This window comes from Trachypithecus francoisi, unplaced genomic scaffold, assembly GCF_009764315.1.
Source record: "Trachypithecus francoisi isolate TF-2019V2 unplaced genomic scaffold, Tfra_2.0 Contig01580, whole genome shotgun sequence".
Classification (NCBI taxonomy): domain Eukaryota; kingdom Metazoa; phylum Chordata; class Mammalia; order Primates; family Cercopithecidae; genus Trachypithecus; species Trachypithecus francoisi.
Window position 1 is genome coordinate 41,350 of NW_022681443.1, and position 26,538 is coordinate 67,887.

Genomic DNA, 26,538 nt, shown 5'->3' on the forward strand with positions numbered 1-26,538 from the left:
CATGGAGGATCACATTAAGGACCTCAACCGTTATCCTGAAAATGACAGTGGGTCACTGGAGGTTTAGCAAGGATGTGGTGTGGCCAGATATGACCCTTAGCCAGATCAGCCTGGCAGGGCTCAGAGGTGGAAAGATCAGAGGGGCAGGCGGCCGTGGGGACAGGCAGACGGAGGAGGAGGCTGAGCAGGAATACGAGTGATGGTGTCAGGTCTGTGGCACAGGGGTCACCAGGGTGGCAGTGGGGGCAACCAGTGAAATGCTGGCCCAGAGGGACACTGGACCAGCTTGGAGGGTGGAGGCAGCAGGAGGGGCCCAGTTACAGAGGAGGAGGAGGGGATAAGACCACCTCAGCCTCACCAAAAAGCATCGCCCTCAGCCTCCTCTCCTGGCCACCGTTCTGCCCCATCTACCTGCCAAGCTATCAGAGGGCTTTGCTTTTTATCCCACAATCACAGTCATGGATCGTGACATCTTTTTCCCCCCTAAGTTGATGCCAGGAAGCTGAGAATGAAATTTTACTAGGTATTTGCCTATCAGTATAATTATCCCCTCTGTAGCCTTCCATATGCTAAGGGCCGAAAGCTCTGGAGTCAGATGTACCTGAGTTTGAATCCTGGTGCTACCAATCATCAGCTGCGTTTCTCCACCTCCCTGGGCCTGTTTCCTAATCGGCAAAATGGGGAATAAAGCACCTGCTTCTCGAGGTTGTTTCCGGGTGATGAGAGACGACGCCCAGGCCATGCTGGCACAATGTGTAGAGTGGAAGTATTGGTTCTCTTGCCCCTTCTTACTGTCCTCCTTGGTCTTTTTTTTCAGCTGTCAGTAGTGAGGAGGACAGTGCTGGGTGATTCTTCCTAGATCTGGGCCTACACTTTCCACCATAATTTACTTCGGAAATGCAGGCCCTGAAAGTTGCTTCGAATAAGAGATGGGAATTGGGGGAACGGGGGAAGCAAAGGAACAAATCTAGTTCAACAAAGAGGAAACATGAGAGGCTGGAAGGCTCCCCCGCCACCTCTCCTCCTTTTTCTCTTACCCACCAGATCTGCCCTGGCTCCTGGCTGCCTCCTGCTTCCCGCTCCGCACCTGATGGTTCTCCTGGGCCCCAGCGGCTGCCTGGTCCCCAGCTGGTGCTGCTCCTGTCTCCTGAATCTGACCCAGGCCCCTCCTGCAATCTGACCACCACCCCTGCCACCAGCTGCTTCCTCTTTGTCTCCTCTCCCAAGATCCACACTCGGTTGCACACTGAGCATGACACACAGTGACCGCTGGCCCATCCCTCCATCTGCACCTGGCATAAGGTGACCCTGACTCTGCTCTCTGCCAGCTCAAGTCTCTCACCAGACATGGTGGGGACACCTGGGCTCCCTGGGCTTTCCTCTCACAGCTCCCTCTCAGCTTTCCAGTCTCCATCCTCTCAGCTTCAGTTTTCCCTGCCTGGGAAATCGGAGTTGGGAAACATAAGACCTCCTTTCGTGTTAGGAACCTGAGGAATTATATGGTCCAGAGAAGTCATCAGTTATCAGCTGTGACCACCTGGGGCCTGCCTACAGCACAGCATTGCAGAATCTGAAGCTGCACCCAGGCTCTGCAAGAGGAGGGCTGTGGTCAATTAGAAATGTCTGCCGTGCATGGGTGCAATTGATTAGCAATGTCTGCCATAAGTGTGGATTTATGAATGCCAGGAATTGCCATCCATGGTCTCGTCCAACTTTTATCAGGACACTATCTATCATCTATCTATCTATCTGGAGGGACAGAGGGAGAGACAGAGAGAGAAAGAGAGAGAGAGAGAGGGATCCATCATCAAGTGCAATACTTCGTCAGGCATAGACTTGTGAGATATGACCATGAGCTGATACCTGGACATAGAATATGACAGACAGCCCTGACTCCTATTAGTGAAGAAGATATTCCCTTTACAATCCTTTTCCTTTCTCTCAAGGAAGAAGTTTGCATTTGGCCCTGAGATATCTTTAACAGCTCCCCAACAGCTTCTCATTTCTCCTTTAAGAGACAACAGGTTTACCGCAGGCAATGAATATCAACACTATTTTGCTGCATTGTACTTATTTTGTACAGTTACCTTTTATTTATAGCGAAAATCGTTTTTTTCATTTACAGAGTAACATGAAGATTTTTCTTTAAATAAATGTATTTCAACAAAAATGAATTGACCTAAAGAAAAAATATTAAGAAAATAATCACAAAGATGGTACACACAGACCATTGAAAGATACGGATGTATACATACATATATCACAAATGATTAAGACTTAAAAAAATATAACCCTCCCAAGAAGTGGGAGCCTCCCAAAGTGGAGCAGGCAAATACAATTTCCATTTAGGGGGATAAGGAAACTGACTTGCAGAGAGGTTTAGTATGTACCTGAGTTTGAATCCTGGTGCTACCAACCATCAGCTGTGTTTCTCCACCTCCCTGGACCTGTTTCCTAATCGGCAAAATGGGGAATAAAGCACCTGCTTCTCAAGGTTGTTTCCAGATGATGAGAGACGACGCCCAGGCCATACTGGCACAGAACACACAGCAAAGGTGTGGAGCCCCTTGGGGTCTGAAACATTCAGGACCCTATGGCAGGAAGTGAGACTGTCCCATAATTAAGCTCTTTTCAAGGCACAGACCCAAGCCTCAGACAACCCCAAGAAAAGGGAGTTTATTTTGGATATAAAGGCAACAGGAATCCTGACCAAATGGTCGGCAGCCAGCTCGGCGGTAAGTATTTTTGTATTGGGAGCCCAAGGTCCTCTGCTTAGTGGCTCAACGCTTGTCTACGTTTTCCAAGGAGCCTTGTCCACGAGCACCTGCACCCAGGGGCCTCCCTCCCTGAGTTCAAACGCCCGAGACAGAGATGATCTGATTGGCTAGTTCAGGCCGGGGCTACCTGATTGGACAGAGCTTGGTGCCAAGTCCCCTCATAGGCTGCCGGTCAGCCTGTGGGGGCGTGTGGTCAGGTGCCCAATCAGCTGTGAGCAGGGCCTATAAGTGCAGGTGCTCGAGGGCTGCCAGGTCAGAGTTAGCTGGGACTCGGTCACTGTCCTGCTGGGATAGAAGGTTGTCTGAGCCATTGCAATGTGATCTGCCTGAGGCAGAGGAAAGATAAGTGGAGGGGTCGTGGTGGGGGGCACGAGAAGGAAGGGGCCAGTTGTGTGAGAGGGGGAGGACTGCCAGGTGGGGGGTGAGCCCCTTGCAGTAGGAGGCATGCCAGACCTAATGGGCACAGGACTCTGCCTTTCTGTGTGAATGTCATGTGCAGGGAGCCCAGACGAGGTGGTGCCAGGTAATTAATTCATTCATCCAGGGTATACCATGGGGCACTGGGCACTGTGTCTGGGGCAGTGAAAAGATGATGAGGCCCTGCCCTGTGAAGCTGCCCTTCTGAAGGCCAGTGTGCCAGCCCCTGAGCTGCAGAGGAGACCCTCCGGTGGAGGGGGAGTGGGAGGTCCCAGGCCTGGCAGCATCAGGGCCCACCACTAGGAGGGGACTGCTGCCTGGGCCTCGGACTCCAGGGTTTACTCTCCAGCAGCTTCTCTTGTGGGTCTGTGGAGCCACTGTGGGAAGATGCAGCAGGCGTCCACTTTGTGGGGGCATCTGCGCCCATACTTGGGACCCAGCATTAAGGATGCAGCAGCCAAGCACTCAGGTCTCAGAGATCCCAAGGGAAGAGTAACAGGGCCTCTTTCTCCAGGTGCCCTGGGTCCCTGACAGCTTCTCCCTCCAGCACTGATGCTAGAAGTTTCTGGCAGATTAAGGGAGACAGTGCTTCCCTCCAGGGGAAGCAAAATCGGCATTTGAGGGGTCAGGGAAGTTTATCACCCAGATAAGGGGGAGAGCACAGCAGGCCCAGGGAATAGCGCATGCAACAGAGGGGGTGTGCGGGAGCTCCAAGTGGCTCAGGAGAATGGTAGGAGGACTGCAGAAGGAGCTGTCCCCACAGGACACGGGAGGTGAAGGACCACGCTGAGAAATGGGGCTGAGGGCAGTGGGGCCTGTGCAAGGTTTTGAACCGAGGAGGAGCATGGCCATATTTGGGTTTTGGGTTTTGGAAAGCACACTCAGGCTGCCCTGTGGAGGTGGAGGGGAGGGGAGGAGGCTGGGGCCAAAAACCCAGGGAGGAGGTCAGGGCAAGGAGCCCTGGAGAGCCGCGAGGACTGATACTGGTGAATAGCTGCACGGCTGGAGAGGAGTGATGCTTCAGAGGCTAAACTCGTAGGACTCTGTGATTAAAGAGGGAGTTGGGGAATTACCGGCCCCCTGCAACACACACAGTTCCTAGCTTGGGCAGCAGGACCAGGGAGCAGCAATGGAGGTTTGGAAATGGATGGGCCAAGTGTGCAGGACTGGGTGGGGGCCATTGGGGTGGAGATGTCCGGCAGCAACTGGACACTGAGTGTCCTCATCAGTGCGCTGAGTACCCTCGACAGGGTCCTCCTCACTCCGCACAGAGCAGGCAGCTGCCTGCCTCCCTGGCCATCTGTCTACACCAAGTGAGTTGGGTCCTGATCCTGGAGTTCTTGGAGGGACAAGTAAGCATCAGTGTTCAGGGGCAGGCGAGCATTAAGGGCCCTGACCTCCCCCTGCCCAGGAGGCCTCGCCCAGGGGAATCCAAACGGCTCCCTGGGGCCAGGGTCAGGGACCTCCTCCCCAGCCTCTCGAAGCACCAGCTCAGGGAATGGCTGAAAATCCACCAGGTCTGGGACTCCTGGGGTGGGAGGCCCCAGGGGCTGGGAGTCCCAGTCTCTGGGGACTCTCTCCTGCAAGGAAGTGGGTAGCCTCTCTTCACCAGCCCCGCTGCCCCCAGGGGCAGTGCTTGGGGGGCTGGGGCCACCAAGGAGACTGGGGGAGAAGAGCAGCAGGTCATCCCCGGAGGGGAAGGTGCAGTAGGCGTCGTCCTCCGCTGACAGAGGCCACAGGGGTTGGGGGGAAGACCCTGTGGGCGTGCCGGCCCCACCCTCATCAGGCTCTTCCTCTGCGTAGGGGTCATAAGTAAAGTACACCTGGCAGGCCTCTATCTCCAAGGCATCCGGGAGGTGGAAGAAGAAGTAACCCTGGTTGGTGAAGCAGCTGGTCAGTGAGTGGTTGCTGCTTAAGGATGAGGGCTCAGGCACCTTGTCCTGCTGCAGGAGCAGCTGTGTCACCTTGTCCCTCTCCAGCACTTCCAGTGGTGAGATCTCAGGCGCCAGGCCACCAGGGCTGAAGGACGATGAGGGGAAGGGCGAGGAGAGCCATTTCTGGCGGGAGAAAGGCAGGGGGTGGGTGAGTGGGGGCTTCCTTCACCTTCCTTCACCCTCCACCCCTTCCTCTGGACTCTCAGCAGCTCCTAACTCCTCCTCCTGAAGCAGTTGACCCAGAGATGCCCCCTCCAGGAAGCCCTCCCTGACTATAGCCCCGCACTCCCCCAACTTACCTACTGGCTTGGGGAGTCCTCTGGGCCACCAGCCCAGGGAGACTGCCTGAGCCACAGTCCAGCATTGGCCTGCCTGGCTCCCAGTAGTGCCCAGGAATGTTTGCTTGCTGAAGAGTGACTGTTTATTGGACACCTGCTGTGAGCCTGGCACTGTTCTAGATGCTGGGGACCCAGGAAAGCAGAGAATCCTCAGACTGTCCAGTGGGTACTAGCACAAGTGTGTGAATCGATCCATCCATGCCAAAGCAGAAGGGCGCTGAGAGCACAGCCTGTTCACCTTACAGATGCCCAGAGACGGGACACGCCCCGGCCCCGATCACAGACCGGCAGGCGGCAGAGCTGGGACCCAGGGTCTCCGCTTACACTGTGGTGGGAATGTCTCTTGCGGGAGCTGATGGTTTCCTGATTCACCTCTCCCCTAGTTCTCTGTGGTCCCCACCCCCACCCGCTCCACCTCCCATCCCCAGAGAGGGGAAAGTGCCCATCAGAGAACTTCTCAGTTGCTCGGGATTCCAGAGAGCCCTGGCAAGGAGTGGGAAGACCCGGGTTCTAGCCCTGGCCCTGGCACTCACTAACTGTGTGACCCTGGGCAGGCTCCTGCACCTCTGTGGGCCTCAGTTTCCACAACAGTTAGCCGCGTCTCTCCTGACTTCCTTGCTGTCACCCATCAGGTCACCAGGGAGACATCAGGTGAGCAAATGGAGATGTAAACACCCAAAACAGGGTAAGACACAGACTGCACAGCAGAGTGGGGACAGCAGGCCCTCCTGGTGGTGTGACAGCAGGCCCTCGGGTGGGTGAGTTTGGGAGTCCTGACAACCCTCTGTCCCCAGAACCCTCAGCAGCTGGACTTGGCCCCCTAAGCACAGGAGCCAGGCCCAGTGGGCAGCCCAGGCCTCTGTGCCCAGCACGAGGCTGGCGGGTTTCATGGATCTATTTCAGATGAATTAATGAAGCAGCAATGAATGCCCAGTTCTCCTCTCCAGGGGGAGTCCCTGAGGCTGAGTCAGCTGCTCCACAGACACACACACACACGCTCACATGCATGCACACATGCACACACGTGCACACACCACTCAATTAAATCCGCCCCCTTCCCGCAACCAGGAGTTATGTCACAAAAGAAAAGGCTGAGAGAGGCAGAAAGGATAAACTGAGGATGGCAAAGAGGGGTTGCTTGCTGGGCAGAGAGGGAAAAGGCACTGTTCGGGTGAGGTTCATGATATCGGGGCAAGGGCGGGGCCAGGCAGCAGCCCTGAGTTTGCAGCCAGAGAGGGAGCGGCTGGGCCTGTGGCCAGTGCCCGTGAGCCAGGAATCCACTGCCTGTGGCCAGCGACTTCCTGGGCCTGAGCCTCTGCCCACAATGCCCTGAAAGGGGCTTCAGGAGAAGCTCATGCCCCTCACACACACTCCCACACTCGCACACACATTCCAGGATCCCCTGGGAAGTGCGGTGGGCCTTGTGGCCCCTGTGGGTCCTAGGGTAGAAGGATAGGTCTCTCAGCCAGATGCAGAAAAGGTGGGGCCGGCTTTGCCAGCCCCAGTCCCTAGCCACATCATGCCTTCCTCCTCGGGACCCTGCTCCACACACTAGACGCAAGGATGCCCTCACGGGAAGCTGGAATGGTTTGCAGCTGCCACCTCACAATGTTCTAGGGCCATAGAATCAGGACTTGACGCTGGAAGGTATCTGAGCATGCAGCTAATCTAGCTCAGCCTCCAACCAGTTCAATGGGGGAATCTCTATGCTTCTGACACACAGGCAGCCGTGGCTTGCTTGAATACCTTTATAGATGGGAACCTTGCTACCCTCAAGGCTGAGGGAAGAATTTTAAGATAATGCATTCCTGCACATTAAGAGTGCTGCAACTAATGGCCAGGCACGTTGGCTCACGCCTGTAATCCCAGCACTTTGGGAGGCTGAGGCGGGCAGATCACCTGAGATCAGGAGTTCAAGACCAGCATGGCCAACATGGCAAAACCCTGTCTCTACTAAAAGTACAAGAATTAGACAAGCATGGTGGTGTGTGCCTGTAATCTCAGCTACTCAGGAGGCTGAGGCGGAAGAATCGCTTGAACCTAGGAGGCGGAGGTTACAGTGAGCTGAGGTCACGCCGTTGCACTTTAACCTGGGCGACAGAGCAAGACTCCGTCTCAAAAAAAAAAAAAAAGAGTACTGCAACTAAGATATTCTCATCTTGGGAGTTTTCCAAGGAATTCCAGAAAGGGCCCTTGATCAGCCCTGATAGAGAACTCCAAAGCCAGGTCACGACAGCTCTGGTCCTGCATGGCTTTCCTCGCCCGCCACTCCTCTTGACCTCCCTCTGCCCCTACCTCATCCCCACTCTCCAATCTTGGGAGCCTAGAGTAGGGCTAGGGTGGTAAAAAGTACCCCCCATGTGCCCCCTTCATTCTCGAAGCTTCCTACCTGAAGGTGATATGGGCTGGGGAAGAAGAGACGACTGAATTTGAGATGGAGTTCAGAGCATTGCTGCTCTGTGGGCCGGCACTTTAAAAATGAATCAGTGTTTTGTGACTCAAAGTGACTGGAAGACTTGTTAGTATCCATGCTAAGATATGGAGCCTGCTCAGGAATTTTGGGCAGGGACAGGAGAAGCATGGAGCGCATCTGCACAGACAGTAGGGCGGAGAGAGCTTGTGCTGGCAGATCCTGTTCGTTCAGCACACCAGCAACGGTAATAACAGATAGGGAACTTTTTTTTTTTGTTTGAGACGGAGTCTCACTCTGTTGCCCAGACTGGAGTGCAATGGCGCCATCTTGGCTCACTGTAACCTCCACCTCCTGGGTTCAAGCGATTCTCCTGCCTCAGCCTCCTGAGTAGCTGAGATTACAGACACGCGCCACCACGCCGGGATGATTTTTGTATTTTTAGTACAGACGGGGTTTCACCATGTTGGTCAGGCTGGTCTCGAGCTCCTGACCTCGTGATCCACCTGCCTCAGCCTCCCAAAGTGTTAGGATTATAGGTGTGAGCCACTGCACCCAGCCTGATAGGGTTCTTTTGAACACTGTGTGCCAGGCAAAGTTCTCAGGGCAGGACACATAGTAACACTGTTTTTCTCCCCATCTAACTGGTGGGGAAACTGAGGACCAGGGGGGCTCTATAGGCCCAAGGTCACACAACCAGAAAGCGGTGGAGCTGGGATTAAAACCCGGGCAGTCTGGCTCAGATGGAAAGTGCCAGAGCTGGAGAAGAGACCCATGCTCACCCTGGAGGCTGCTCACTTCAGCGTTTGGTCTCTTCTCACAAAACACAAAATTAGCTACTCCCCTACCACCCCCCCCCATCCCACTTACACCCCTGGTCACCTCTGCCTCTCCGCCCCAGCCTCCTACCTGGACATCTCCTCCATGCTCTGAGCTCAGCTGGGAAAAGAACTTCGAAGGGTCTGGGGTGTGACACTTCAGGACCTTCTTCAGCCTGGACAGAGAAGAGAAGGGAAGGAGAATGGGAAGGGCCATGGTGTCCTGCCATCAGTGCCACCGCTGTGGATGCCAGGCACAGAGCCATACCACATTTATTCACGTATTTATTCCACCAATACTAAGTGCTCACTGTGGGAGGACGCTGTGTTGGGCACTGGGGAGACAAGAATAGCCAACAAAAGAGGTCCCTGCTCTCAAGAAGCTGACATTCTGATGGGGAGACAGACACAAAGCATGTTGCAACATCATCATTCATTCTGTGGAGACAGAGAGCAGAGTGCTACATGAGACGGGGAGGTGGGGGTCGGTGGGGGCGAACACACAAGCCAGAGCGGTCAGGGATGGAGATGGCTAGAAAAAGTGGAGTGAACCAGGAGGAGGGAGAGGGGAGAGAGGCTTCCTTGTCAGGGCTGCCATGGATGGTGGTTCAGGTTGTGCACTGCCCAAGGGCATTAGGCTTGGGCAGGAAGTGGGAGAGGTGGTGGTAAGTGAGGCTGAATTCCAGCCCGTGTTCTGCTTGCCAAACTGAGTGCCTGGAACCTGTGTACATCGCCCTGAAGAAAGAGGCACCATTTTTGATTGCACAAAGGTTCCACATGACTGGTGGAGGCCCTCAAGGGCTGGGGTGTATTGCAGCACAGTGGGCAGCCTCTGAAGAGCATTAAACAGGAGAATGACATGGTGGAGAAAGGACTGAAGGGGCACAAGAATGACAAGGAGGAGGGCATTCTGGAGGCCACTGAACCCACGCCTGGGAGAGGACCTCTCCCCCTACAAGGACATGGTTTCCCTGAAGGCTTGCAGGGAGCTGTGGATAGAGGGATGGGTGGGCGGAGGAATACCTGTCTTCTTGGGAGGAAAGAGGAAACGGGGCTCCAAATACTGCCGAGAACCACGGCTCCAGGACGAGGGTCAGGAGAGCGGCACTCACTACTAACTGGCTATGTGACCTTGGGCAAGTCAGCTGACTTCTCTGGCCAGTCCTGGCATCAGTTAAAAGTCAGTGGTAGCCCCTGACTCACTGCCTTCCCAGTGCTGTGGAAAATCGAGTGAGGTGACACAGCTAGGCACGCTTTGCAAACCTCTTGGGAGAAGCAGGGCTCTCATCAGGGGGCCACATAGCCTGGTCAGAAGTGTCACCTCCTCACCGCTTTGCCCTCCACCAGGTCATGCTCCGCACAGCAGCCAGAGCCACAGAGGGCAAAGTGGATCCTGTCCCACTCCTGGGGAAACCCTCCATGGCTGCTTGGCACACCGCCCAAGTCCTCCCCATGGCCTGAGGTCCCAGGCAGCCTCATTGCCGCCCCATGTCCAGGTTCAAGTTCAGCTTCCTCCCCAACCCGCTTCTGTCTCCAGCCACACCGCGTCCCTGCACTCTGTTCCTGGAAGGTTCTTCCCTCCTTTCTGCCCAGGGCCTTTGCACATGCTGTTTCCTCTGCCTGGGACACTCTCCCGATCCCCTCCACCCACCCCCACCATGGGCTCCTGCTTCAGATTTCAACAGAATCACCACTTCCTTGGGGAAACCAGCCCTGGCCGTGCCCCAGCTCTGTTGTCTGCTCCTGATACAGTCAGCAGTCAGTATCCGTGGGTTCTGCATTCACGGATTCAGCCAATCCCTGATCAAAAATATTCAGCGGAAAAAAACCCCTCATAGCAATACAACAATAAAAAATAATACAAATTTTTAAAATACAACATAACAACTATTTACATAGCATTTACATTGTATTAGGTATTATAAGTAATCTAGAGATGACCTAAAGTCTCTGGGAGGATGTGTATAGGTTACACGCAAATACATTGCTGTGTTAAATCAGGGACTTGAGGCCGGGTGTGGGGGCTCACACCTGTAATCTTAGCATTTTGGGAGGCCGAGGCGAGTGGATCACCTGAGGTCAGGAGTTCGAGACCAGCTTGGCCAACATGGTGAAACCCTGTCTCTACTAAAAATACAAAAAATTAGCCGGGTGTGGTGTCGTGTCTGTGATCCCAGCTACTCGGGAGGCTGAGGTAGGAGAATCGCTTGAACCCTGGAGGTAGAGGTTGCAGTGAGCCGAGATCACGCCACTGCACTCCAGTCTAGGTGACAGAGTGAGACTCTGTCTTACAAAAAATAAATTAATTAAATAAAATAAAAATCAGAGACTTGAGTATCCACCGGCTTTGGTATCTACCGGCGGGGGAGGGAGGTCCTGGAATAGGTTCCCCCTGGATCCTAAGGAATGGCCGTACATCGACATCCTCCTCTGCCATCCTGATCCTGGTGTGTCGTTACACACCTGCAGGATTGTCTGCCTTCCCGCACTGGGCTGTGAGCTGCCTGGAGCTGGGGCACACGCATATGGCCTGCCAGTGTGTTCCCAGCACTTTGAGCTGTACCTGGCATGCAGCTGGTACTCAGTGAATACGAGAATAAGTGAATGACAGTCAGACCTAGATGGCCCGGCGGGGACCCAGACACAGAGACAGCTGACATGGGCACACAGGCATCCCCAGTCCTGACAGCAGTGCTCTGGACAGGGCCGCGGGGGCTCTCCCTGGAGGGCTGCACCTCCCACCTTCTCCTCGGGTTGGTTCCACAGGTTCCCCCTGTGGGGATGGGACACAGGGAAAGGCCGGGTTTTGGACAGGAAGGACTCTCTGGAGGGTAGAGGAAGCACGGGTGTATCAGAGCAGGGGGCCCGGTCCAGAATCTGACCTGGCAAGGTGGCATGTGCGCATGTAAGTGTATGTGTGTGTGTGCATGTGTGTATGTGTGCTTGTGTGCGTGTGTGTGCATGTGCATGTACGTGTGTGTCCATGTGTGTGCATGTTGGCGGGGTGGGAGCATGAAGGAAGGGGAGGAGAACCTTCTTACCATGGCCCGGTGTTCCTGCAGTTGATCAGCAAGTACACTAAGATGATGAAGCCGAAGGCCCCACTGAGGCCCACGAGGAAGTGGCCGAGCCACGGAATGGTGTCCTTCCCAAGGGCTGCCCGGGCGTGGGAGAAACAGCAAGGACAGGGGTTAGAGAAGTGCCCTCACTCACCCTGGATCACTCCAACACCCTGGTCCAGGGCCCTGCCAGACACTGCTGCCTCTGGAGGGCTGGGGACAGGGTTCGGCTAAGCCCATCCTCTCTGGGAAGCCAGATTTGATGCTAAAAAGAAATGACACGGTGGCATTCCAAGAGCTCCTCTGGCTCCAGACAGATCCCATGGACCCACCTGGTGAGCCTACAGCCCCCCACCGCCCCCACAGCAGCCTGGGCTCCACCTGGCTGCACCCCTCTCTCCACCTGCCTCCAAGCACCGCTTAGAGGACCCCAGGTCTTGCTTGAACTTGAACTCAAAATGTGATGCAATGAGGGACGGATGTCCAGTAGACCTGCTGAGGGCCAGGCTGCTGGAATGTCACATGCCCTCAGAGCAGCTCTGCCTCACAGTCAGTGTACCCATTTCACAGATCAGGCCGAGAGATGAAAGCAGCTGACCCCAGTCCTGGCAGAAACCAGGAGTTTGAGATTTCAGGGTGGAGAAAAGTGAAAAGAGCCTTTCTACCCCTCCCCAACTCACAAGGCCCATGGCAAGCCCTGTCCACTCACTGAACCCCTGTTCCTGTCTGAAAAGCGGGCCCCCTGCAGGGTTTCAGCAAATGAGACATGGAGCTGACCGCTGTACCCTCACTCCAGGCAGGGAGAGGATGGAGCAGCTCCTCCCCCAGCCACCCCCTCCTGCCTGAGCCCCCTCCCACCCTTGCTGCCCACCAGTACCTGCAGGCTTTGTCCTGAAGGCCAGGGGCTGGCTCCAGGGGCTCCAGGTCGTGAACTCGCCTTGCAGAGGCTTGACCCGCACCTGAAACTCATACTGGGTGTCTGGGGTGAGCGTCTCCAGGCAGATCCATTCCTGCTTCTGCTTGAGGGTCATCAGGGGGGCCTCCTGGGTCAGAGACAGGACTGTCAGTGCTCACCTCACCTCCCATGGCAAGGCCAGGAGGCTGAGCACCACAGCACCCTCCTCAACCCCTGCCAGTTGCACCACCCCTTCCTTGCCCCCCAAATCTCCCTCACTACCCAGTCGCTGGGGCCTCAAACCCCAGGGTCATCCCCTAAAGCCCAAGTCGTCAGCTAATCAGCTGGTTCCACCTCCAGAACCTGGTTCCACCTCCACAGCCATTCCAGAACCATCCCCACTCTCCGCGCTGCTCTCACCCAGGCCTGAGCTGCCGCCCTCTCCCAAGCCTGCAGCTGGTCTCTGGTTCTCATTCATGCCCCTCTGCAGTCTAGTCTCCACAGGACCAGAAAGCAGGACATCTCCACACACCTCTACCACCCTGGGTCGCTCTTTTTGCCTCCTCTTGCTCTCCATACACATAGCAGCATCCTGCCTTTGCCGTGGCAGGTCTTTCTAATTTTGCAAAACTCTCCCCAGATCTTTGTAGGTGAGCTCCTTCTGGACGCCCAGGTGTCCAAGGGGCCTTCCCTGGTCACCTGAGTCTGAAATAGCCTGTGCCAGTCACTCTCAAATACCTTGCCCCGTTGGGTTTTCCTGATGGAACTTATCACTGTCCCATAGTCTCACTATCTCAGACCCTGTCGCTGTGTCTGCTGACTGCCTGCCTGCCTGCCCTGCCCTAGTCTGAGATTCCTGAGAGTGGAAGTTTGCTGAGCTCACCCTCCACTCTTTCCCCATCATTCCAGCGCATAGTAGGTGCTCAGCAAATATTTGTTGAGTGAGCAATTGAGTGAATAAAGAAATGAGTGTAAGTGAATGAATAAGCAACAGACCCACACGGATGTGGAGCAGATGGGCTTTGACATGTGGAGGGGTGGCTTCCCTGGCCTCCGAAAGCCCGCGGGGCTGGGCAGCTGCCTGTCTCCCGGCTTTCTGAATCTTTCCCTGAACCTGCTGCCAGCCGGATCTCTAGGGTTAAGGGGGCTAGATAAGGATGTGGAAGTCGGGCAGGCGGCCCCAGGCAGCGCAGAAAGAGCACAGGAGTGAACTCAGCCACCCACCATCCACCTGGGGCTGATGGGATCTCGCCGCAATGAAAAAGGGACAGGACAGGGACCAGGACAGGAAGGAGGAACCAGAGCAGGTGGGGACTGAGCCACATTCTCACCTCCCAGGTGTGGCCTGGGGACAGCGTCCGGGCCTCAAACTCCAGGTGTCTTTCAAAGTAGTGAGAGGCTTGGGAGATTTCCCAGCTTATGTTGCATCTGTGGGTCTCCACGTGGACGACTTGGAGGGAGATGGGAGCCATCAGGCGAACTGGAGACGAGATGGGGGAAGGGAGAGCAGCCAGGCATGACCTCCACCTCCCACTTTGTACCTGCCACTCCTCCCTCCTGGCACCCACCCTATCCCCCACCCAAAGCCCTGCTCCGTCCCTGCCTCCCTCCTGCCTCCAGGCCTCTCTCAATGATCACCTCTTCAGAGAAGCCTTCCCTGACCACTCACCACTCTGCATCCCCCTTGCCTGTTTCATTTTTATTCCCAGTGCTTATCATTACCTGGCCTATGAAATATATGGTTTGATTTCTTTATTCATTTTCTGCCTCCCCCAGCAGACTGTGAGCTCCTTGAGGGCAGGGACTTGGTTGTCCTCTGCACTTAGAATTGACCTGAGAGCTTTCCATGGATCATCTCATTCATTTCAAGTGTGAATATAACACTGTGTGATTCTGAAGTTAAATGAATCTCAGTTTCTATACTTCTGAGACTCTATAGAACCACATAAGTGATAAGCAGATGCTGAGTGCTGACTACATGGTAAGCAGTTTCTGTGTCTCAGTTCAAAGATGCCTTGCAAGCCTGGTGGGTAGGCAACTCTGATTCTCCCCAAAACTCAGGCTCAGAAAGGTTCGATAGTCTGCCAGTCAGATCACATCCAGGTCAGGCCTGACTCTCACTTTCTCCCCCACTGCTTCCCTGGAGATGGACCCCAAGGTCAGCAGGCAGGCACTGAGGCATTCAACAAACCTTCCCAGACCACTGTCCTGACGAGATCTAGTGCTGGGTGCGTGACAAGGAGACAAAGGGGTGGCAGAGACTCTGCCCTCCGGGTGCTCACGGCCCAGTAAAAGAGACAGGCCTGCAATCAGGCAGTGACAACGCAGGACATACATTCCCAGAAAGAGGAGGTACAAAGGGCTAGGGGAGTCTAGGAAGGCCTCCTGGAAGAAGTGACTCTCAACTAAGCCTCGAAACATGAGTGGGAATTTTCCAGGTGTCAAGAGCCTTCCAGCCAGTGGATCAGCATGCGCAAGGGCTCAGAGGCATGAATAGGCAAGGTGGGTTTGGAGAGCTGGCCTTTGGTTGCAGCAGAAATATAGGCTTCAAGAGGAGGAGTGTCAGGGAGGAGGCCCAGGGCTGGATCCTGAGTGGCCTTGAATGCCACAGTAAGGAGCCAGGACATCATCCCAAGAACAGCGGGCAGTGAGGTGGTCAGATGTGAGTGTGGAAGCTGCGGGGGAGAGAGCCTGGAGCAGGGAGGATCCCAGAGGAGGTGGGAGGAAGGAGGTGCCCAGCCCTGCCCCAGCCCCACCCTGGCTTCCTCACTCACGGTTCTCAAAGGGTTTGAAGTCCTGGATGGCCATCATCCTCCATCGCACCCCTTCACGGCACATCACCCTCAGGGTGACAATGTCCACTGCGGTCAGTTTCTGAGACTGCAAGGGAAGGAGGGCAGGGGTGAAACTTCTAGCAGCTGGGGGCAGGGGAAGGGGGAGGCCACAGGGATGACCAGGGAAGGATGGGAGCCTCTCCACATGCCCCGCCACCCAAGGCAAGGGCAGCAAACGTTTTCTGTAAAAGGCCACATCATAACTACTTTTGGCTTTACAGGCCACATGGTCTCTGTCACGATGACTCAACTCCACCACTGTAGTGTGAAGCAGACACAGACAACATGTAAATGAATATCAGGACCATGTTACAATAAAACTTTATTTACAAACACAGGCAGTGGGCTGGATATGGCCCGTGGGTCAAGGTAGTTTACCAACGCCTGATCTAAAATGAAGTGAGCTGCCTTGAGAGGGAGTGAGCTCCCTGTCACAGGAGGCATGCAAGCTGAGAAGCCCCCACAAAGCTACAGATCTGGAACTGTACCTGTTTAACATTTTTTAGTGTGAAAGGCCCTCCCCTCCCCTATCTCTTCCCATCCCTAGGCCTTGAATTTTCTGGAAGAAAACGGCCAGGTATTGAGCATCTCATGTGAGCAGCCACTGCTCAAATGCCTTAGCCCCTCAATGCACACAGCATCCATCCCACAGTATGGGTGGGAAGCCTGAGGCTTGGGCTGGTCAAGGGACCTGCCCCAGGTCATGCAGCTGGACAGCAGGGGAGCCCAGGTTTAAACCCAGGTCCTCTGTGTCCCCCTACAGCGTGACTGCATCTCTGAGTCCTGGCCTGTCATGCCTGACAGAGGGCTGCCGAGTGAGCAGCTTAGAGCAGACTCCCACTGTACAGGTGCCAACCCTGCAGCCCGGCAGCCCTGCGGGAGGAAGCTCCAGTGCAGGCCTCTTAGGATCTGGAGTCCAGGATGCTGATTTCACGGCCAGGACCTCGGGCACAGTCCTTCTGATCTGCATAAGACCCACTATGAGCAAATCTTGAACCTCATCATTAGAATTCCCCAAACTGGCCAGTTGCTCTCCACCCCATAGACCCTGTCCTAGCCTTCTTATAGCTGCTACGCAGACTAGATTTTCCCAGATAATAGTAGTCTCATTATTATTATTACTATTATTGTTATAAAAATATTGCCAGTCATACATTCTCATGAGCACTCACACTGTGCCGGGCACTCTGGAGAGTACTTTACATGTATTATCTCATTTAATTCTGTCAACACCCTTGCACACAGGCACTGTCACTATTTCCATTCTATAGCTGAGGAGACTGAAGCACAGAGAACCTTAGGGACTTGCCTGAGGTCACACAGCTAAGAAATGGTGGAACCAGGATCAGAAACCAGGCCACCTACAGAGCTCCCTGCCCGGGCACAGCATCCGATTCCAGAGGCTGTGATTCTCTCAGCTATACTGTGTGACTCCATCTTCACACTCTCCTGCCCCTCAAGAAGACTTATAACCTGATGGTGGTTGGAAGATGTGGTCTTGGTGTCCTTGGAGCCTACTGTTGCCCAGGACGCTTTGACAGACAATAATTTGATGTACACCCATATGGACATGGCCACGTGCCCTGCAAAAGGCAGCCTAATGCAATGGTGAAAAGCCCGAACTGGGAACCCACAGGCCTGGGTTCAATCCCAGCTCTGTACTTCCTGGCTGTGTGACCTTGGGCAAGGACCATACCTCTTTGAGCCTCAGTGTCTTCATTGGTAAGAAGGGGACAGCGCTGATGTTTACCCATGGGGCTGGAGGTGATGGCAGCAGCTGCCCATCTGGAGTGGCCGCTGCTAAAACTCTGTCTGCAGTGGGGAGGCGTAGCTGGGGCCTCCTGCTCCACGGAGTAGGTAGGAGCCCTGCCCTCCCAGGCAGGATTGCAGCTGCCTAAGTCTTGGCTGTGGGCCCAGACCTCCTGGTGCTCTTGGGGGCTGGGATTAGGCAAGAGCCCCACTCTCCTGGGTGCAGCTGCAGGCACCCAAGTTGCGACTGCAGAGCCAGGCGTCCCTGCACTCTCAGAGGATGGGAAGGTCTCCGCTGCCTCCGCAGGCTCAGAGCTGTCTGTTCCCATTGCCTGGCCTTTCCCCTGCTTCTGGCACCCGATCTGATCCTGGAGGCACGGTCGGGGCTACACACTCCATGGATCCAGTGCGAGTTGGGGACAAGCGGGACCCCCGCCCCTTCTGAGGTAGCCAGGAACTCTCCTGGGGCAGCTGCAGCTTCCCAAGCCTGGACTCAGGCATCTCTGCTCCCCCTACAAGCTCAGGGGTGTCTGCTCCCACTGTCTGGCCTCCCCCTGCTCCAGTGCCCACTCCAATCTCAGAGCGGGGCCAAGCCCAGGCACTATCACAGCCTGGCACACTCGAGGCAGCACTGACTCACTGGCCCCAGCTGCCTTGGCCTCCTCTGGACTTTAGGTGCCAATGAGCACAGGGGGGTGGGAAGCCACGGGGGCGCAGGGGGCAGCTTGACACTGGCCTGCAGGTGCTCCTTGGCCCGAGCAGCCTGGGAAGAAGGGGCCAGGTCTCCGGTAAGGTCCCACCTTCAGGCTGGGGAGGGCCTGAAAAACAAGGCCGTTGTTGGGCCTTGACCCAACAAGGTAGGTGCCATTATTATGCCCATTTTACAGAAGGGGAGATTGGGGCACAGGGGTTGCCCAATGTCACCCAACTGGCGAGCCAGAGCTGGAGCATCCAGCTCCAGAGTCTACACCCTTCACCCCCCACACTGCGCTGTGCTGCCAAGACCCCGGAAAGAGCTGGGGGTGGTCATTACAGTTACTGGAGTGCTGTCTTACTTGATAAGGAACACAAGTGTCACAGGAGCTACAAAGCGCAGGGGAGATGGCAGGAGCAGAAGATGCCTCACGCACAGAGGGCACGTCAGCCCTGGGGCAGGCCTGAGTCCATGCCCGGGGTGTCACCTGTTTTTCTCTGCCTCCTCCTCAGCACTGGGCATCCTGCTTGGCCACAGCCCCGGCCACTGGGCCCCAGTTCTTCCCCTGGTATCCGGCCCACCCTGAGATCGCAGCCCGGAGCTGGGAGACCACCTTCTCCCTGCACTCTCTCCCTGGGTGGGTTACTCACATTTGGGGCTCCGAGTATCAGGTTGCAGGCCCAGGATGCTTGACTCACAGGGAGCAGTTCACAGGTTTGGTTCCACCGCCTTTCATGGCAAAAGACCCTCCTTAGAAGAACAGGAAGGACCCACACAACTGGCCCAAGGGACCTTTCTCAGATGTCTCTGCTGCCAGGATGGCACCAGGCAGCAAGGCCAGGCTGGGGCTCCTGTGCCAACCTCCATGAGGGGCACTACCTCCCCGACTGGCTCCATGGTATTCCTCCTTCATGGGTACCTTGTCCTGCCCCCTCATCCCAGCCTGCTCCCACGGCAGCTGGAGTGATCTAGAAACACAAGCCAGTTCAAGGCAGGCAGTCTTCCCCACCTAGAGCCCTCCAAAGCTCCATGAGGCTTAGGATGAAGACAGATCCTTAAGTAGGTCTTCAGAGCCCTGTGGGATCACCACCCACCCAGAAGCCAGGGCCCGAACCTGCTTTGCCCCTCCATGTCCCTCCCCATTTTCCCCCGCCCCACACCCTGTGGAATCCACCAGGGCCCAGCCACCTCTCTATGACCTTCCCCTTCTCCCTGACTCCCACAAGCCTACCTGGGGTCAGTCCCTCACTCACTGGCCACCTGGATGTTTACATCACAGTGACATCTCTCTCCCAGCCCCGTCACCCCAACCACTCCCAGGTTCCCTGTCCCCACAGCTGCCTACAGGGTCTCTCAAAATCCAAGATTATCCAAAAAGCTTGGGGTCCCTCCTTTCTCCCCACTTCCTCTCTGCTTGCCTCTAGAGTAGAGTTCAGCCTTGGCATAGCAGGCTTGCAGCTCAGTGTCCCCAAACTACCCTGTCCAGTTCATCCCCAGCCCCTCCACTGCAGCCTGGACTCCACCCAGGTTCTAGAAGTCTAAATAGCTGACTTCCAAATTATCTTAAATGATCCCTTGATTCCAGGTTTGGGCCCCAACTCCTGTGATTCGAACAGTCTGTGGGTCCCATTAGTCCAAGATTCTGTAAAGGGAGGCCAATGCATAGGATCCAGAATATGAGATCCCACCATCCTAAGATTCTGCAGTGTGGCCAGTGGGCTCACCGTCTGTCCGGCCAGGCATGGACTTGGCAGGAAGTGTCCTGCAGAGCCCCATCTTGGCTCCAGACACAGGAGATGTTGGCTCTCGAGTTGTAGAAGCATGTGAACTGGGAAGTGCCTGCTGGGCAAGACGAGGTGTGAGTGCTGACTACAGGTGCCCACGACCCCCAAGGCATGCCCGCTGCCCCTGCACCTGGCACCCATGCCTGCCAGAGGAGAAGGTGGGTAAGTCTGGCAAGCAGAGAAGGGATTCATGGACCCACTTCAGAGAGGGGGAAATGGAGCCTCAGAGCCTGCAAGTTCCCACAGGCAAACTAAGGCAAGGCAGGGACAGAAAGTAGCACATGCCTGTGGCTTGGAGAGGAGTGTGTGTGTTTGTGTGTGTGCATTCGTGCATGTGTGCCAGGGCGGGGGTCCGGGACAGAGGGTGAGGCGGGAGGTGGACACCTGGTCTCTGGCCCCAACCCCTTCTGGGAAGAGGCTTTAGCAGGGCCTTAGCCATCTTCCCATAGGGAAAGCACAGCTGTCCAGATGTCAAGGTCCTTACCGTTCACCGCTGCAGATGCCCAAGAGGTAGCCAGAGGCAGGAGGAGGATGAGGAGGGGCAGACGCCAGGACAGAGCAAGGGTCGCCATTACATCCACAGGGTGGAGCCGAAGAAGGAAGCCCTGATGGGAGAGGAGAAAGAGAGAGCACATGTAAATATACATCCCAGGTCTCACTGCCCCTAGAGGCAGGCTGGGCCCGCCCCCTCAGTGTGCATGGTCTGCACTCCCCGGTGCCAGCTCAGTCTAGCCCCAGGGCCTTTACACCTGCTAGTCCCACCACCCCACACATGCTCACACCCTTCCTTCAAGTTTCTGCTCAACTGCCACCTCCTTCGAGAGGTCTTCCTTGACTAGAATACATAAAGAAGCATCCATTGTGGCCAGGCGTGTGGCTCACACCTGTAATCCCAGCACTTTGGGAGGCTGAAGCAGGCAAATCACCTGAGGTCAGGAGTTTGAGATCAGCCTGACCAATATGGTGAAACCCTGTCTCTACTGAAAAATACAAAAATTAGCTGGGCATGGTGGTGGGCGCCTGTAATCTCAGCTACTCAGGAGGCTGAGACAGGAGAACTGCTTGAACCCGGGAGGTGGAGGTTGCAGTGAGCCGAGATGGCGCCACTGCACTCCAGCCTGGACGACAGAGTAAGACTCTGTCTCAAAAAAAATAAAAGAAGCACCCTTTGTTAGTCACGACTCCCCGACATTTTCATCACAGCATTATTTATTTGTTGTTTATGGACTGATTTATGTTTCCCTCTATCTCTCTTCACAAACATACACAGAGTCACGTAAGCTCACTAAGGACAGGTATTTTTGTGTTTGGTTCATTGCTAGGTCCACAGTTCCTAGAACAGTGCCCGGCACATAGTAGGCATCGGGCAAAAAAATTCTTGAACAAACAAGTGATGGAATAAATATAGACAGAGCTAAAGTCAGCAGGCAGAGGGGCTTCCAGAGGGCTCTGAGGCTAGCCCCTGCCTCTGCCCCTCACTCTCCCTCGAGGGAAGTGAGGTAATGGTGTGAAAGCATCAGTATGTGAACTCGGAGAGGCAGAAAAGCAGACAGGAGCTTTGATCTCAACACTGAAGAGCCCTAGAGGACAGGGGAAACTGAGGCACAGAGGGCTGCAGTAGCCTTTATGGAGGACCTTGTCCACGCTCGTAGTCCCCTACCTGCCTGGAAGCTCTCCCTGGAGGCAGGGCCAGGTTGGTCACCCAGATTATACCCCAGCGAGGAACGAGACATGAAATATCTAAGCCAGCCCTGTCAGAGGGAGGCTCAAAAGGTTTTCCAGAGTGCCTAGTATGCACTGGCCGCTGGCCACTGGCCGGTGCTTTTTGTTTGTTTGTTTGTTTGTTTTTGTTTTTGAGACAAAGCCTTGCTTCTCAAGGAACCTCTAGCCGACCATGGAAGCTCCCATTCAGCACACAGGTGAGGCAAGACCACGACTATCGCAATGGAAATGGGAAAGAAACGCAGCTGCCCCTACCCTCTGCAGGGCCTGGGTGTGCAGAGCGGAATGAGAAAGTGAGCACATGGTCACTTCGGGAAGATAAGGGACTGCTTCCAGGAGAGGTGTTTGGAGCAGGCAAAGGGGGAGGCCGGGCGATGAGGAGGGGGCTTCCAGGGAAAGATGAGGGTGGCCTCAGTCAGAGGGGCAGGAGCAGAGGGGACAGGAGCAGAGGGACAGGAGCAGAGGGACAGGAGCAGGTGAGTCAAGACATGCGGAGGAGGTGGAGTGTCCTTCCCTCCCTCCTGCTCTTCCATTCCGAGAGCTGCCAAGACCCCCGGGCATTGGGCTTTTTTCCCCCTCTGTTCTCCCTTCTCCAGCGGCTCCGAACTCGAGCTCTCACTCCCCTTCCCTTCTCTCTCTGAGTCTCTCACTGGCTCTAACCCTCAGCTTCCAAGGGTCTTTCTCCAGCTCAGCCCCAAGCCTCCACGTCCCTCCCGATGGTCTGCAGTACTCCCTCACAGCAGGTGCTCCTGGACCCAGCAAAAACCCAGCTCATCCCCGGCTCTTCTCCCATCTGACTTTCAGTTCTGGGACAATTGTACCCTTCCTGTTCCAGGGGACCTTCGCCCCCATACCTAGCCAGCCAGGACACTCCATAGACAGCAGGACAGTCCAATGACTACTTGTTGTCTCTTCCCTGCCCTCACTGGGCCAGCCTCGTGCCATTCCAGCCCAGACGACAGCACGATCCCATCTGTAGGCTCTCACCTGCCTTCCCTGAAGCCCACCTCCAACCACCCACCTCCCTGCCCAGAAACCTGCAGTGGCCCTGTTGCAACCAAAGCCTAAATTCCCACTTTCAGGGCTTTCTGGGACCGGGATGAGGTCAGTCAACCCTTCCAGACTGCCCTCACAGGAGCAGGTGCATGTACCCAGGCCAAAGCACATACACACCGCACCTACCTGCCTGCACAAGCCAGTGGCTCCAGGCGGCCAGGAAACCGACACTCACCCTCCAAAGGTCCTTCCCAAGTCTATCCTTTCCCCTGGGTCCCCTACAGATCCTGCCATCCTTCAAGCCCCTTTCAAACGGGCCCTCATGCCTTTTTCCATGAAGCCCTCCCTGATTTCTGTGATGGAGGGCGAGGGCTTCCTCTTCTGAGCGCCTTGCTCCTCCCTCTAGGCTGGCAGCAGCAGAGACCAGCATTGGCCAGGGGCTGGCCCACCAGTATACTTGCTCCAGGGACTGTTGAGCACAGGGCCGAGCACACAGTCAGTGCTCAATAAATGTAGTGAAATGAATGAATGTAGTCAGAGGCCTCAGTACTGCAAGGAAAGCAGAGCTCTTTGGGTGGCCCTGGATTGTCTCGTGGCTTACATCGGAGCCAGCATGGAGCAGGGACCCGCGCCCTGGTCCCGAGAGCCATGGCTTCCACCTCCTAAGGCAGATGTCACAGGAGGGAGAGTCAGAGGCCCACACATTGTCAGAGCTGCAAAGGTTCTTGGAGCAAGCCCAGTCCCTTATTCTACATTTGAGGACATTGAGGTCCAGAGGTGGGAAAGCCTTGCAGAAGGTCACATCAGGAGCCCAGCACAGAGTTGGGACCAGAACCCCCTCCACACTGCTCTGTCACCCCCTTAACCACACCAAAACCATTGGCTGACAGGTTACTGTAAACCAGGCTCCGTTTGAAACTCTTGAAACGCAGCAATAAGGGCCTCTGGCAGGGATACACTTATCATCCCCATTTTCCAATGAGGAAACGGAGGCACCCAGAGGTGAAATGCGTTGCCTAAGGTCATGCAGCGGATGAGAGGCCTTTCTGGAATCTGAATCAGGGCAGACTGCCCAGTGCTCAGGCAGGGATCCTCCCCTCCCGGAACTCCCCAGACGCGTTTTCCCACCACAACAGCTCACATGACGGTAAATATGCACTGGTGACCTAATAATACTCATGACGTGTACCTAGCACATAGTCTACGCCAGGCCTGGGGCCAAGGGCCTCACATATGCCAGCTCATCTAAGCTGCCCAACGGCTTTATTACCCCATTACACAGACGAAGAAACTAAGACTGCAAGTCCCTAACTTGCCCAGGGTCATATACACAGCAAGAGGCAGAGCTAGGCCTCCAGGGTCACTCTCTCAAGCTGTCCCACCCTGCCAGACACTGGTCCCAGAGGTAACACTGGTCCCAGAGGTCAGGCTGCCACCCTCCCTGCCCTGGGAGTCCGGGCCCAGCAGCTCACAGAAAGACCGGCAGGTGCTTCTCCTGAGTACTATGGGTTCACCTTTGCCTGGCCCACCGTCTCCATAGGAGGGCGAGCTCCCCAGGGTGGGGGCTGCTTACCTCTTTCTTGGGATCCTCAATAGCAGAGGGCACAGGGTTGGGACTCCAAAGAGTGCAGAGCCCAACCAGGGACTCCCACAGCCTCTGGGCCCCTTCACGCTCAATCATGTCAGCCTGGCCCTGGGGCAAGGGGACCATCAGTGTTTTCTGTGGGTGTCACCCCAGGTCGGGCCCAGCCTCAGGATGACCCCATACCCAGGACAGGACCTGCAGAGAGCTCCAGTGTGGGAGGAAGGTGCTGGGGGACAAAGGGGTGCAAGGTCAAAGGAAGGTTAGGGGCAAACCACAGGCCCAGCCTAGAGGCAGGCAAGCAGGAGGAGAAAGCGCCATCTGGAGTCTGCTTCCCGCCGCCTGGAGCCCAGGGGTGCAGCGATGCTTGGAGAGAACAGAGTCCGGGGAGGACGGTGTGGGAGTGCCAGAGGGGCACAGAGCTGAGGGAGTGCCTGACAGTCACCGAGGCTGCACCCTCATTCTGCAAGGAGGAAGCTGAGTCTCAGGGAGGCCAAGGAACCCACTCAAAGTCGCACAGTGAGGAGAAGCCCAGCCTCGGGTGACAGCAAGTGGAGCCCGGGACCTCGAGTTTGAGCACCCCCTCCTGGGTCCTCAGGCACACCCATACGTGCCCTGTCGTTCATGACTCTGAAACCGGTCACACCCACAGATGCCTACGTCCCCACCACAACCCTGCAAGGTGGGTCTCGCTGCCCCATTTGATCCATGCCAGAACTGAAGCCCGGAGCGCCTGACCCCAGCCATCTGATTTCCAGAGAGATGCTGCCGGGGACAGGGACTGGTGCCTGCTCTCTCTCTGCCTATGCTGTCCTGAGCGCTCGCGGGTAGTTTGGCGTTTAGCCCTCCCTACAGCCCCACGAGGAGGCTCTAGTTTGCTTCCTTTTTGCCAGATGAGGAGACTGAGACACAGGTCAGCCTCTCGCCCAGGCAAGAAGGGCGTAGAGCTAGGATTTGAACCTGGTGAGGTGCAGTTTGGGGCCCCTGCTGCCATCAGGGGTACGTGGTGGCTGGGGCAGGGCGGTAAAGCAGGAGTTCGGGAGCCCATGGTGCGTGCCACCTGACCTCCGAACTCGATGGGGCCTATGTCCCCTCGTCCTCTCTGGCCACCTCCACCTGCCACTCCCGTGCTCCCACACACAGTGTTTATCTCTTGCTATTTAGCTTCAGGGGCTTCCCCAGCTGGGTACGGGACCCTGGCTATGGGGGAAGGAAGGGGACCCTTGGGGATAGCTCAGCCCCTCACTCCACCTCCCTCCCCCGAGGTGCTACAAACACAGTTAAGGGTGGGAGGCTTCGGCTCCCAGGAGAGGAGAGAGCATGAGCTCCAGGCAGCCCCAAAGATGGGGTCCCATCCCCAATGCCTGGAGATGCTACTGACCTGTCCAGTCATGTAGCCAAGGGAGAGACAAATCCAGACTCAAACCCAGGGCTCTGCCTCCAGCCTGGGCCTCCCAGAGGCCTCGCAGCACACTTCACTTCACAGATGGCTCTCCAAGGGGACCCTTCTCTCCCCACTGACTCCACAAGCCTCCTGATGAGCACTCGACACAGAGGTGCCTCCCCCAGTATATGGGCCCCACTCCACAGAGGTCAGGAGGGGGCTCCTGCCTGTCCCACCCCCTATCCCGTACCCTCTCTGGGCACCCAGGCTATCCACCCACCCCTTCTCCACCTCTCCAGGTTGGGGGCCCAGCACACAGGGCCCAGCGAAGCCCCCCATCCCACAGCAGCCGCTAGCCTCCCCTGAACGGGTTGGGAAGGAGGGGTGACCTGGGACTGAGGGACGCTTTTTCCTCCAGCCGGGAGCCCTGAGAGCTGGGCCTACGCCCTCCCCAGGGGAATTCTAAGATAAAGTTGGGGGGATGGGAGGACCGGCAGAAACTGCTGGGGGAACTGAGTCAGAGCTGAAAGTCTTCTCTGTGACTTTCACTCCCAGCCCCCTGGCTGGTCCCACAGGGGCCTGGAGGGAGGCAGGGGAGCATCACCTGGCTGAGACATGGGGCGGTGGCAGCGCGCGCTCTCCAGTCCTCCCCGCTGCTGGGACCGTGGCCATCTCTCCAGGGCCCTGCTCAGCTCTGGCCCAGGAGACGGCTGCGGCTGCTGGGGCCACAAAAACTAAAAGCCCAGAGCCAGCCCACTTCCTGTGCAGAGAATAGAGGGGCAAGGCCTGGGGTGGAGAGGCGGGGAGACGAGGCTTATGAGAAAGCCTGAAACTCCTCAAGCACCCAGGGCCAGATAAAGATCTGCCTCCTACGCTGGGGGCGGCACACACACACACACACACACACACACACACATACACACACTCATTGTCAAATAGGGGCCTAGCTGCACACAGGAGCCAAGGGAACACAGACCCCCCTCTCTCCCCTTCTACATCACCCCCATGCCCACTCACACGGGCTACCCAACACCTCTGATGCCTCCATCCGGTCACACACGTAACCACTAACACGTAGGCTTCACACAAGCAGGTCCCTCTAGGTGACCCCAGAGTCTCACGAGCCTGCAACGCACCATCTTTCA

General features: G+C 56.1%; 1 protein-coding gene across 3 annotated transcripts; it reads right to left on the bottom strand.

Moving 5' to 3' along the window:
- Positions 1-2,650: 2,650 nt before the first annotated feature.
- IL2RB (interleukin 2 receptor subunit beta) lies at positions 2,651-26,176 on the bottom strand. Of its 3 annotated transcripts, XM_033188623.1 has the most exons (10): positions 25,998-26,176; positions 20,194-20,314; positions 19,650-19,764; positions 18,576-18,654; positions 15,423-15,528; positions 13,980-14,128; positions 12,631-12,796; positions 11,736-11,850; positions 8,786-8,870; positions 2,651-5,251 (listed from the first exon to the last, which is right to left on the bottom strand). In XM_033188623.1, the coding sequence occupies exons 2-10, from the start codon at positions 20,279-20,281 to the stop codon at positions 4,499-4,501; spliced, it is 1,656 nt and encodes a 551-aa protein (XP_033044514.1). In that variant the 5' UTR covers positions 20,282-20,314; positions 25,998-26,176; the 3' UTR covers positions 2,651-4,498. The 3 variants fall into 3 exon arrangements, with proteins under 3 accessions (XP_033044514.1, XP_033044515.1, XP_033044516.1); XM_033188624.1 differs by lacking the exon at positions 18,576-18,654 and having other exon boundaries at positions 25,998-26,147; XM_033188625.1 differs by lacking the exons at positions 20,194-20,314; positions 25,998-26,176 and having other exon boundaries at positions 18,576-18,893.
- Positions 26,177-26,538: the final 362 nt, after the last annotated feature.

Bases quoted from the DNA above. Each gene is read 5' to 3' on its own strand.
- IL2RB (XM_033188623.1), bottom strand. From the start codon at position 20,281: ATGGCGACCCTTGCTCTGTCCTGGCGTCTGCCCCTCCTCATCCTCCTC. The intron at 18,655-19,649 runs GTGAGCCCACTG...TTGCCATGAAAG, and splicing joins CATGCCTGGCCGGACAGACG to GCGGTGGAACCAAACCTGTG. The intron at 8,871-11,735 runs GTAAGAAGGTTC...TTCTCTGTCCAG, and splicing joins TGCAGGAACACCGGGCCATG to GCTGAAGAAGGTCCTGAAGT.